General features: G+C 39.3%; 1 protein-coding gene across 6 annotated transcripts in view; it reads left to right on the forward strand.

The window, feature by feature from the left end:
* Positions 1-12,515, forward strand: part of LOC123316626 (protein split ends-like) — a 154,594-nt gene extending 142,079 nt beyond the window's left edge. For 5 of the 6 annotated variants that reach the window (XM_044902797.1, XM_044902803.1, XM_044902798.1 and 2 more), the window contains 8 exons: positions 18-8,197; positions 8,298-8,369; positions 9,292-9,422; positions 9,542-9,717; positions 9,805-10,415; positions 10,496-10,696; positions 10,784-10,945; positions 11,068-12,515. In XM_044902797.1, the coding sequence (XP_044758732.1) occupies positions 18-8,197; positions 8,298-8,369; positions 9,292-9,422; positions 9,542-9,717; positions 9,805-10,415; positions 10,496-10,696; positions 10,784-10,945; positions 11,068-11,196 (9,662 nt within the window). In that variant the 3' untranslated portion in view covers positions 11,197-12,515. The remainder of the gene's footprint in view (positions 1-17; positions 8,198-8,297; positions 8,370-9,291; positions 9,423-9,541; positions 9,718-9,804; positions 10,416-10,495; positions 10,697-10,783; positions 10,946-11,067) is intronic. The other variant, XM_044902799.1, reaches the window with a different exon arrangement.
* Positions 12,516-12,941: the final 426 nt, after the last annotated feature.

The following is a 12,941-nucleotide window of genomic DNA, read 5'->3' on the forward strand; positions in this document are numbered from 1 at the left end:
TATTCTTCTTGTTTCAGGGAGCAACATGATTCCGGCAAAAGGTTTGCAATATCCCTTCCCGAGTCATCCACCGATCCAGCCGGCTACACCCACCCCTCTACAACAAACGCCACCAGCTACACCATCATCAATTGCTTCACCCACCCCGCAAATTCAAACAGCAAGTACAACAACCAGAAGCACAAACCACGGTGACAATAGACTAAAATCGTGCGCGAGTGTTTCTAGTGATAATAGATTATCTAGCAAAGTGAATGTAAATAGAAGTGTGGTACTTAACAATTCTGCACCAATAAAACCAAGTGAAAAGAACTCAGGTAACATTTCTAGTGATCCAAGTGCAAACGCGTCCGTCACTAGTTCGAACGTCGAAAACAAAATCTCTAGAACAATCAAACAGAGTGATAAAATAACGAGTAGAAGGGATTCTAACAACGGTTCGCCGCGTGGTGAAATCAAATCGCGAAGAAACAGTGATGTCGGTTTACGAAGAACAGAAGACATAGATAAATTTAGTGATATTAGTGCAGAAAACGATCGAAAGACTGAACGCGGTAAAAGTGAAGAACGGAAAAAAGAACAACAACAAAAAGAAAAACAGCGACTTGAAAACGAAATGTTAGAACGTGAACGATTAGAAAAGGAACAGCAAGAAAAGGAGCGGTTAGAGAAAGAACGGTTAGAAAGAGAAAAACAAGAACGAGAAAAGGAGCTGGAAAAGGAAAGACTAGAGAAAGAGAAACAAGAAAAGGAACGGACAGAACGTGAACGATTACAAATGGAACACCTTGAACAAGAAAGAATGAAACGAGAAGAACAAGAACGATTACGACGCGAGAAAGAAGAAGCGGAAAAAGAGAGGGCATTAATAGAAGAGCGTCAGCGTAAAGAGAAGGAAGAAGCGGAGAAGAAAGAGCGGGAGCAAAAAGAGAAGATCGCAGAAGAAGAGCGGCAAGCGAAGAGAGAACGTCAGGCCAGAAAAGAACGGCACGAGGCTGAAAAACACGAGAAAGAGAGGCGCAGAGAGGAAGAAAAGAAAAATAAAGACGACAATCATGAAAAGAGAAAAGATGACTACAAACATCGAGAAAATCACGGTGAAACCAAGCATAAAGACAACAACGTTAACGCGGATAAATTGATCTCCAACAATGAAAGTAAATACAACAAACAAGGCAGCAAAGAAGAAAAAGATCGTGCCTCGCACGACGTTTTTCGAAAGAATGACTCTCATTCGGACAGATACAACAAGCATTCCGACAAGGACTCCGATTATAGGAGGAAAGAAAGCATAAAAGAAAATAGGGATAACAACGCCCACGAAAAATCGAAAGAAGCTTCGGAAGTTCGGCACATCTCCATGGATACGGACAAGCCTAAATCCGATCAGAATAAAACGAGGGACAACAGCACACCCGCGAACGTCGGAATAAAAAGACGATTGAGTTCCCAAGATCATTTCGAGCACATGAGCGAGGCGAAAAAACCAAAGCTACACTCAGATCATAAGAAGATATCCGACAGAAGAGATTCCAAAGATAGTACCAGATCCGACGAAAAGCTCAAACCTAAATTGAAAAATTCCAGATCGCTCGAAGAAAAACCATATTCATCAGAGAAAACCAGCTTCATCAGGGAGTCCGAGGAGAAGAGGAAAGAAAAAGATAAAGATAGGGATGAGAAGCACCGAAATAAGCAAAAATTCGAAAAGCAGAAATCGAAAAGTAAAAGTAGGGAGAAAGATCTCAGGGAATCTCCCACTGCTCCCACATCTAAAGAATTAACGGATAAAGATTTCTTAGCTAGATTAGAATTGCGATCAACTGATGACGTGGAGACACAAAAAGAGAAAAGGCCAGAAACCAAAGAAAAACGAAGGTACGACTTGACGGACACTGATACAGAGAAAAGGGAGAAGGACGATAAAAGAAACGAAGGAAAAAGAAGGGATAAAACGGGCGAGAAAAATAGATCGAGAGATGATCAATGTAACAGAAGTTTCGAAGATAAGAATAAATCGCAGAAAAAAGACAGAATTCGAAAACCGACACTCAATAGTTCAGATAATACTGATTCAGACGAACCAAGAAAACACTCCATTTTTGATATCGTGGACGATGAACCTGCTTATATTTCAATGTACGATAAAGTCAAGGCTAGAAGTTGCAAAAATATGCAGAAGCAGGAGGAGGAGAAACGGCAGGAAAAGATCAAAGCCAAGTTCAGTCAGTTGAAGCAAAGTCGAGCCAAAAGAGAAGAGAAAAAACGGTCAACTTCTTGGGATGAAGACTCTGACTCAGATAGAGAAAGAAATGACAAAAGCGATTCCAAGAGCAGGAGACATAAAATGCTTATTGTTAGTTCTGACGAAGACTTCTCCGATTTCGGAAAATCGCATAAGAAGAGGGGAGTCTTTACAGACTCCGACTCAGATCGTACTAAACAGCATAAGAACGAACTAACTGAAGCAAGTGACGATGACATGATCGAGCGTAAATCTTCAAAATCATCGAGATGTGTCAATGAGACCTCTGACGATGACTACAAAAATTCGATCAAATCTGACCTGTTCTCCATGTCGAAAATGGAAATTTCCTCATATTTGGATTTGAATCTATTCAAGGTCAAAGATGAATTCCGAAATTCGGTTGAAAAAGAAAGAAAAACCGACAAACAAGATAATTCATTCGATAAAAACGATACTGAGATTGGGGATTCCAAACCTCCCTTATCAGAAATCAAAACTGAAAAAATGAATAACCGTCATTCCTACCCAGACCATTCTTCTGCAGATGAAAGCACAGAATTCAAAAAGGAAAAACTGAAGAAACACAAAAAGAAACAAAAGAGACTCAAACATTCCTTGAGCAGTGAAGATTCCAATAAATTCGATCTAACTGATTCCCCGCAGAATGATTCTTCCGAAAAAACCAAACACCACGATAAAAAGAAGCAACATAGTAAGAAAGATAAGAAGCGCGATAAGAGCAAAGAAAGAGACAAGTCCAAGAAGTCGAAGAGGAGTAAGTCTGCATCCAAAAATGATTTCAAACATGATGGCAAAATGGAGAATATATTCGGATCTTTATCTGATTCTTCAGAGAATGGAATGAGGGAAAATGAAATATCCGACACCAAAATGAATAATTCTTTCATGAAGGAATTCAATAACGAAAATATTCCAAATAGATACTCAGATTCGGAGGGAGAAAAAGAAAAAAGTGCTAAAATAGACGAGAACGACCCTAAAGAAGACCAAAAAGTAAAGAAAAGAAAAGAGAGGAAAAGAAAAGAAAAAGAACGTCTTTTACAAGAAGCGGCAGCGGCTGCAGCATTGGCTGAGGCAGCAGTTCACTTCAATGAAAACAGTATGGACTTCGCAGATATGGGTAAACAATTGGAGGCAAACATCAAAGATGAACCGGTGAATCAAAACGAAAATTCTGTGGAGAAGAACGATGTAACCGATCAAAAGGAAGATCTCTTCAAATACTATGATAACACCCTCTATCAAGATTTCAAGAAAGAAGAGAAGAAAGAAGGACGAGAGAAGAAAAAGAAACGCAAGAAAAGCAAAGAAGAGAGGCAAAAGCATCATCACCACCACCACCACCATCATCATGAAAAGAACAAAGTCAAGAGCGAAAACAAGAAGGAGACCATCATTTCATCTAAAGAAGAACCGTGTACACCAACTATACACGAATCGAAAACACAAAGCCAGAGTTTACCTAATCTTCTTGACATTCCAAGTCCACCACAGGAAAAACCTTCACTAAGAGTTGAAATAGCTTGTCCAGTCAAAATAGAACCTGTTGATGTTCCAACCACTCAACAACAAACTTCTTCGGTTCCACAACAACCTCAAGTGCAAGCGCAAACATCGCCCATTTCATCCAAAGAAAAGAAACGGGATAAATTTATACCAGGTTTTGGTCCTGGCATCGACGAAACAATTCACGAGAATGCTGTGAAGTCTATATCCGATCTCGATGCCATCAAACCGCCCGAGTGTCCTAAAATCGAAGACGTCAAACTGGAAAAAGTTGAAGAACCGCCAGAGGAGAAACCAAGGGCCGTCATCTCCCAAGAAGAGACAGAGGACGCTGTTGCAGCTCTTCTTGGCGAAAGTTTCTCTAGTGAATTTGGAAAGCATTATTCCGAGGATGATCTGAGCAATACCAATGATGATCCAACTACCGCTTTGGTAGAAGAACCTACCGTACAGGATGATGAAGAGATGCGACAAGCTGTACAAAGTCTGGGTGCACCAGATATCGAAATCAAACCAGAGACTCCGCAAAGTGAACATGAATTACAGATTGACACTGATACGGAAGAACAGGATGAAATCAGTATAAGGTTCGATCAGCAGCCGAAAACGCCTGATATGTCTGAATTGTTACAGCCACCAAAAACTCCTGATATTCCCACATATTACAGGCCGGAAGAATCCAAACTAACGCCTTCACCTTTGGTTATCAAGGCAACCCCGGCTAATATTGGTAGTCCTCCATCACTCGCACCAATAACTCAGCAACCCCCAATAATAACTAATGCTAAAAGGAATTTGGATAAAGTTGAGGTTCCTAGTAAGATTCCTCCTCTGCCTCTTCCACCTTTAATTGAACCGTCAAGAACAGTTATACATCCATGGTCTTCAAAAGCAGATGAGATTGTTTCCAAAGTGGAGTCTAAAATGACGGTGGTTACAAAAGTCACTTCTCCACAAGTACAAAGTAATTTGGTTTCAACACCAACAACAGTCATCACCAACTCGGCTTTGAGAACGTCAGTGGTGAAAATTTCCGAACCATCGTATCCACCTCTTACAGCAATATCAAAACCAGAGACAACAACAACTAAGGCTGACGTACCTTTAACTGCTATACCAATATTACAAGTCGCATCACCTGCTCTTCACAATCTTCCAGCAAGATCTCCTTTACAGCAAGCTTCTCCATCTAATTCATCCCAAGATTTATCTACTTCGAGAGCCGCCACGTCTATTTCAAAGATTCGTCTTCCACTCACCTCGGTCATGGTGTCAAAACCATTACAACCTACTACAATGAACTTACCACAACCTAAAGTGGCTTACTCTTCAGAACCACCAAAATTGATACCAGTTCAGGAAGCTCGACAAAGAATGCTATTCCAAAACACTGGGATGCCTAAATCTTTTCCTTTCAATCCGAACCAGAAAATGTTGGTGCAAACGAATATACCAGTGGCACGGGGATTGCTTGTTCCTGCTAGACCTGGGCATTTCAACTATATTCCTTCTCAAGTTGCTTTCAACGCTAATATCGGAGATAAAGCGAGTGAAACCTCTAAACCTTCAACAGCACAGGTCCCTATCACTGTGGGACAGGGTTCTCCAACCAAAATAATTCAAGTGAAACCACAATCCATAATTATTTCACCCAATTCTCATATTTCGCCAGTTATAAACAATCAAAAGATAATCAAGTCTCTGCCTGATAATCCGCCAAGCTTGGTCGCTTTATCTGCTGCTCCAGAAACGTCTAGTGCAATTCTCTCCTCTACTAATCAAACTAATGTGATCGCTACCAATACCATCGTGGACAAGAACCTTCCAGAAATTAAAAAAGAACCAGAAGAAGAAGTTCAACCTGAAACACCTAGAGTTGAAGAAACAACACCAGTGAGCGAACTTGAGGATGAGAAGGCACCACTTCAGAAACTCGAGGCCATATCGGATATCAAATCATCCGATGATGTTGAACGAGTTCCGGAACAAAAAGAAGAAAAACTAGAGGTGAAAGTGGAATATGAGGAACCAAAACAAAAACTTGCTATTGAAACAGTTACTGATGAATTAAATCAAACCCTCACAGAAGCTATGGTTTCCGATCTTAGGAAGGTAGAAGTGGCAGAAGCCAAAGTGGAGGAAACTGTAGTGGAAAAAGTAGAGGCAAAACCAGATGTAACGGTTGAGAACAAAGAGGAAATAAAACCAAAAGTTGAACGTGAATCGCCTACTATTAAAGAACCAGAGAAGGTCGAGGAAGAAAAAACAGATTCGGAAAGTATTGTATCAGATATTAGCAAAGATTGTTCAAGTGCTGATATGCCAATTAAGGATCTGCTGTTGGATGGAAGGGAAGACAAAGAAGATAGTGATTATTGGTCACCTAAAGACGTTAACATTGATTCTGTTATCAAAACCTTATGTTCTGCTGATGAATTATCCAACCACAGCAATGATAACGTATCCAGCAAAGAAGAAGAAGACCAACCCAAAGAAGAAGAGAACCCCGCTACACCCCAGAAAGAACCAGTTGAAACGGAAGTCAAAGAAGAAGAAACAGTTGACACTAAGGAACCCGATCCTAAGAGTGACACAGAAACCATGGAAGATTCGGTAGAAGATGAGGACAAAGAAGTTGTCTCAAGAATAGCAACAAGGCGCGGTGGGAGAGGTAGAGGTCGTAAAGGTAGAGGAGGTATTGAACGACCCGGAATTCAAACTAGGCGTGCTAAGGTTCAGTCTAAAGAACCCGTTACTCCAACGAAACGTAACACTAACCCTCGTGGAGGTAGAGCGAAGGTGGAAAGAAAAATATCGAAGGCTGAATCTGAATCTCCCGCAGACATTTACGAGTTCAGAGAAGACGAGGAGAACCGTCCAAGACTCATATTGACAATTAAACAGTCGAATACTAACTCCGCAGCAGTACAATCAGCTGTTGTCAAAGAAGTACCGAAGGAAATTCCACCAGTTCATTCCCCTCAGAAATCAGTGGAAGTTAAAGAAAAGGCTGAAGACTTCAATCAACCCTCCGGTAGCACCAATACCAGAAAATCGAAAAGACTGCAAGAGAAAGATATTTTCAGAACAACGGTGGATGATACAATTGAAGACGTTGTGAAGAATGTTGTGACACGTTCCTCTTCTCTTGTAACTAGGAGATCGACTAGACAACCTGTTCCGGTGGTGAAAGCAGTACCAGAGACTCCAAGAAAATCAACAAGGAGCCGTAGGATTGGTCGTAGGGCTTCCGAAGCTACCGAGGAAACCACCGAAGAGAAAGAGAAAAACAAATCTACCGATGAAGTGGTTCCAAATACATTGGTAGAAACGCCCAAAGTAGAGGTTGAAAAGCCTAAAGATGTAACAACACCTCAGGTTAATGCAACTGTGGCAGAGAAAGAGGAAAATAAACAACCACAAGTTCCTGTGAAAGAAAGTACTACGGAAAGACCACCAATTGGTTTGAAGGCTGCTGTTTTGAGGCGAATCAAAGGGGAAATGGGGCAGGAGCCAATGACCTTAATAGACCCGGTTACTGGTTTGTTAACCCCGATGAGAGAGTGTGAAGAAAATAAGTACATACCTGTTCCTGGTGAAAACAAACCTGGCTCTAACACAACAACCAGCCAACCAAGTGCTGTCGTAACATCGACAGAAGTGAAGCCAATACAGCCTACAGTGATAACGTCGTCTCAACAACCAGCACCCTTACCAGCAATCAAACAACAGTCGAAACCGCAAAGTCTTAAAGCTCACGTTTTGTCCTCTCAAGCAGCTCAAGCTGTGGTCACACAGCAAATACCATCTTCTCAAAAACAAAACGCAGTGATCGTTAGTTCTGCACCAGCTGCCTTGAGTGTAGAAAACAAGATTATAACGCAACCTAGCCAAAATCTCAGTGTCAACGTCTCTATGCCCAACTTCGTACCAGCGCATGTCTCTCCTAGAACAAACTTAACCGCAGCGTCTAGCTCTCCTAAGCCTGTCACGGTTAAACAACCCGTTAGTTCTCCGAGTCAGATGTACAATATCATATCTCAACAGATGATGCAAATGAACAAATCTTCTCCTCCGACCGTTATTCCGAAAGGAATTGTTTCTAACACGCCGATAATGAACCAACAGTCTATTATCAAACAAGTTCATCTGCCCAAATCTGCAATGATGCCGAAGACCTGTCACCCGATGCACATTCCATCCGGCGTACCAAGCTCCGTACTTGGTAAAATTCCATCGCAAACCATGGTCACAAATGCGAGCCGTTTAATGCACGGGAAGAATATGATAGAACCGCCGAAAGTAGATGTTACACTTCCTAACTTGATCTCCGTTCGAGGGTTGTCCAGTTTATCTCCACAAGGGCAGCCTAGGCACCATCCTCAATCGAGCATGCCTGTATCTGGATACGAGGCTAGTTTGGTAAGTTTCAATTCACTTCATTTGGTGTTTTCCTGGATAAATAATATTGATCTCTTCCTTGATATCTTACTAATTGGGTCTTTTTTATACTAACATGCAGCATGGAGAACAAGGTCTTTATAATAGAAGTCGTAGTCCACCGCCAGCTCATCAAAACTCTCCTTCACCTCAGGTGATTTGCTTAATTAATTGTGTCCTACAAGTTGAATTTTTGATGTTTTTAATTTTTTGTCATTTATTCAACTTGAATATATCGGATACTTCAGATTGATACCACCGGCTGATATAAATGGCAACCTATGCTACCATCTAAATTATATTATCATTCGGAGTGCCAACGGTAAGTATTTTCTTTTGAGGAAGGGTAAATGCTGACCTTGGTTTCGGTCTTATTTGACCTCGTTGTGCAACTTAACTCAGTTAACTCTCACGTGGTTGAAAAACGTCTACGAATTGATGGATCTTTATTAGATGCCAGTAGGCGCTTTGGAGTAACCCAGCGCCATCTGACAGGTCACGGGTCCATCTCAACCACTCCCAATGGCCTCTGAATAAAGATCGGTAACCTGCTAGATGACGCTGGGATACAGTTAAAAATTCAAAGCGTTTACTGGCATCTAATGAAGGTCCATTGATTCGTAGACGTTTTATATGTGGGTGACAATTGTGTTTCTCTGACGCGGTCAAATAACACAGAAACCATGATTTGCTTCCATTAATCTTCGATAGAATAATGTTACCATTGGTACTATGAATGGTGAAACATTGGCAAGTTCGATTTGGATGGTGACATTGGTTTATATTTATATCAGCCGGTAGAATCTGTCTTTATTCGATTTAATTCTCTTAAAAATATCTTTATTTTTTATCGTAAAATTTTTCATTTAGTTTGATTGAATCTATATTTATTTTTAAATAAGTTGTTTAATATATTCATTTTTCCCCTGAAAAGATTGATGTTTGAGAGATCCGAAGTGGTAAAATATTATTTATGTGTGCATGTATGAATAAACAGGTGGAGTTATGATAAAAAGGTCTTCAATGTCATTCAGCTTGGTAACCCATAAGATGAAAACTAATAATTTTTTTTTCAGGCTGAAACTATACCACACTTCCCTCCTGGATCAGTTACTCTTCGTCCGCATGATTTACCACCACCACATTACATGCACCCATCTCATGTTATGTATCAACAGTATCTGAGGCAGTCTTATCATTTTCCAAGGTAAGCTAAAAATACTCAACCAGATTTAGTACCTTTTTAGTGACATAATTGCATATAATCTTTCTTGTTATTTCAAAAAACCAAATTTCTCCAGGATTACTAAAGTGTATATTTTTTAGGTCTTCTGTTGTTTCCGGAGGTATAGAGAAGTCAAGTGATGGACAAGAAGGTGAAGAGGCACCTGTTACTTCTCCACCCTTGGAATTGAGGATTTCGAACTCTGTAGGTCTGTCACTGTCCAGCAGGGGTGCTGCTGTACCTCATAGTTTGCACTCGCCTCACGATAGAGCTACAGGTACTTATCAGCATTAGATAATCATTCTTTTCAAGAATAAATCTAAATTTTTCAGGAATAAGTTCTTATTTTTTCTTTCAATTTCAGACTCCCCACAAATAGGTCAAGTTTACAACATGCCAACTGCAAGGATGCAGCACTATAATTTAAATAGATACTACGAACCGGCTGCCGAACCACCACCAGCCCATCGACCTGTTACTAGCCATAGCTCTCTAGCAGCTCTTGGAAGTGACAGACCCCCATTATCACACATGGCAGCCTTAGGTGCGCCCGATAGACCTTTGGTGTCCCATTTGCCACCAGATAGACCCCTTGGTTCTCATTTGCCGCCCGATAGACCTCTGGGTTCTCATCTACCACCAGACCGTCCACTCAGTGGGCATTCAGCTCTGACAGGTCACCTTCCTTTGGGTAATCCTGAAAGACCTTCATCTAGTCATTTACCACCAGATAGACCTATGTCTAGTCATTTAACCCCAGATCGGCTATCAGGCATATCAACCCCTGACCGACCAGTTTCAGCACATACCATGACCTTGGGTGCTGGTCTAGGAGCAGCTGGTAACCTTATGGGAGCCGTTGCAAGACATATTGGGGTTGATGCTCCTACGAGTCAGAGGGGCTTACAGGCTGCTACTCCACCACATGCTAGCCAAGTACCTCCCCAGGCTGAAAGTCTCAATATATTATTGAAGGTAAGTTGATCTGCAGCACATTTTGTTTGAATATTAATTATTCTCATGTGACAAATTACTCACGTACTTAATTTTTTCAGCAATATCCAAAAATGTGGCAGGGTCTGTTGGCTTTGAAGAATGACCAAGCGGCCGTCCATATGTACTATGTATCTGGAAATGACTATGTTGCAAAGTGTAGTTTACCTAAAAACACAGATGGCTCGACTCCACCTCTAAGAATATTTCAACGAATGAGATTAGAACCTCCACAAGTAGAAGGCGTTGCCAGAAAGATGCAGGTATGTCATTGACTCACTTTGATTCATCGTGAATATTTGGAGTTTATATGGAAGTTTCAATATCCTTAAATAATTGTTGATTTTCAGATGGAAAAAGAACATTGTATGCTTTTGGCCTTGCCCTGTGGAATGGATCACATGGATGTACTTAAACAGTCGAATAATTTAACTAATGGATTTATACACTACCTACAACAAAAACAGGCTGCAGGAATCGTGAATGTAGCTGCTCCTGGTACTACTCAACCTGTAAGTATAAATTTCTTTATGGCCGAAATTGATCAGACAGTATTTATGCTGAATAATACTGAATACATAATATTTTTGAAAGTTCTATACCCATGAAACATCGATTTAATTTTACTTTTCAGCCTGCCTATGTCGTCCATATTTTTCCAACTTGCAGTTTTGTCGAAGAGAACCTTAGGAGAATAGCCCCAAGCCTCCTTGAGTGTGTCTCTGACATTGCCCACCTGCTGATCGTAATCACCACAGTGTGATAGCATATCTCTAACAAGTCCTTGAAAAAAGTATGTTCTTTTCGTTCACGTATTTTATCGAAGCGTTTAACATTGAATTCTGCATGATTATGACTTAACTACTAATTTGTGTCTCTTTGGCCGAATTTCGAATTCGGCCTATCTGAAATTGTGGATTAATCCTAATAAGATTACTTAATATATTTAAAGTTTCACTGTGATTTCTTGAAATAAAAAAGAATGTTATTACTATTAATAAAATGGATAAAAATGCTAAAAAATAAACTTACTACCTATTAAGAGATCTCATATTGAACTTAGTTATACAAATTTTTCTTGTTTAGAAGATCTTTATTTTCATAAACATCTTGTAAAATTTTATTATTCTTATGAAGTTGTTGCAATATTTGTGATTATTTCATAAGGGTGACTTGACTATGTTACATTTCGTTTCTATTTGCCTTGCGGTTTTGTTGCTTTCTTTATTTTTTTACATTTAGATTGTTGTTTATTTATTTATTACTGGTTTTGACTGATACGGCGTGTCATTTTTTGCTGGTGCATCAACATGACCCTGTTTCATTCGATCAAAGTCATCCAACAAAATCACATTAAAAATAAATTCTTCAGATTTTTCCAAACAAATCCATACTTGATACTGATCATGAATTTTTTGAAAAAAAGTTCATAGCAAAATATATATACTTGTTGCGTTCAACAAATTAGCGTGATTTTTTTTTTACTTTGATAGAATGGAAGTTTTCATTTTTCTGTAATTTTCACCAAAAGTTTGAATAAGTGAGTTGAGTTTTTGTTGATATTGTTTTTAGTTTATTTTGTGAAAATTACAGGAATACCAGAACCTGATAATACATGGGAGAAAGTTACCTCTTAGCTTCTATTGATTTTAATGAATGTTGGGAGATAACTTTCGAGATTTTGTACATTTGCAACCTAACCTCAAGGTGCTTTTCAAAATTAAAAGTGTAAATTTAAACGTTACCCGTTTGTAGTTTGAAAAGAAAAATGGCAAATATAAATGAGCATATAGACATAATATATAAATATTGTAGCATACATAAATTATATGAAAATCAATCATTTTTTTAAATTAAATTGTAAAATACATGTGAATAAATAGCCCTTAGTTTGTTATTTTAAGCTTCTTTTCGGTTTTCTTTAAGATGTACAGTGTACTTTAGCTGTAAGTATAATTTAGCCTGCGTTACAAATGATTAATATAGGGAACATTGTGATGTCTATATATTACTGTATATTTTGTACATATATGAAAAATACTGTGTATTGTGAGTATACATTATTATAACTATTATGACAAATGGATATTCTTTTTTCTTGTCCCCCTAACATTACTACAACAAAGTGATATATATAGTTCCTGAAAATGGGGCTATTCTTTCACAGTCTATTACCGCTACGACCGTGATAGCACAAATTTTAGAACAATAACATTATAAGGGGAATTTCCTTCGTTAAATTTTCATAAAGAACAAATTTCCCGAAAAATGAATCAATTCAACACTATTTGAAGTTCTCCACTTGAAGTGAAAGAACAACTCAGCATTCAGAGTTCCTACCAATAGTTATAGTCTCTGAATCACTTCCATTAGGGTGTTAACAGTTGGTTAAATCAAAATTGTTGGTTGCCTCCCTGCATGGAACTTCGGTAGAACGTCTTACGGACGCTTATTTCGCTTTAAAGGCGAAAAGTTTTTCATCTGCACCCATGCATAATATCGTAGGTT

Source organism: Coccinella septempunctata, chromosome 7, assembly GCF_907165205.1.
Source record: "Coccinella septempunctata chromosome 7, icCocSept1.1, whole genome shotgun sequence".
Taxonomy (NCBI): domain Eukaryota; kingdom Metazoa; phylum Arthropoda; class Insecta; order Coleoptera; family Coccinellidae; genus Coccinella; species Coccinella septempunctata.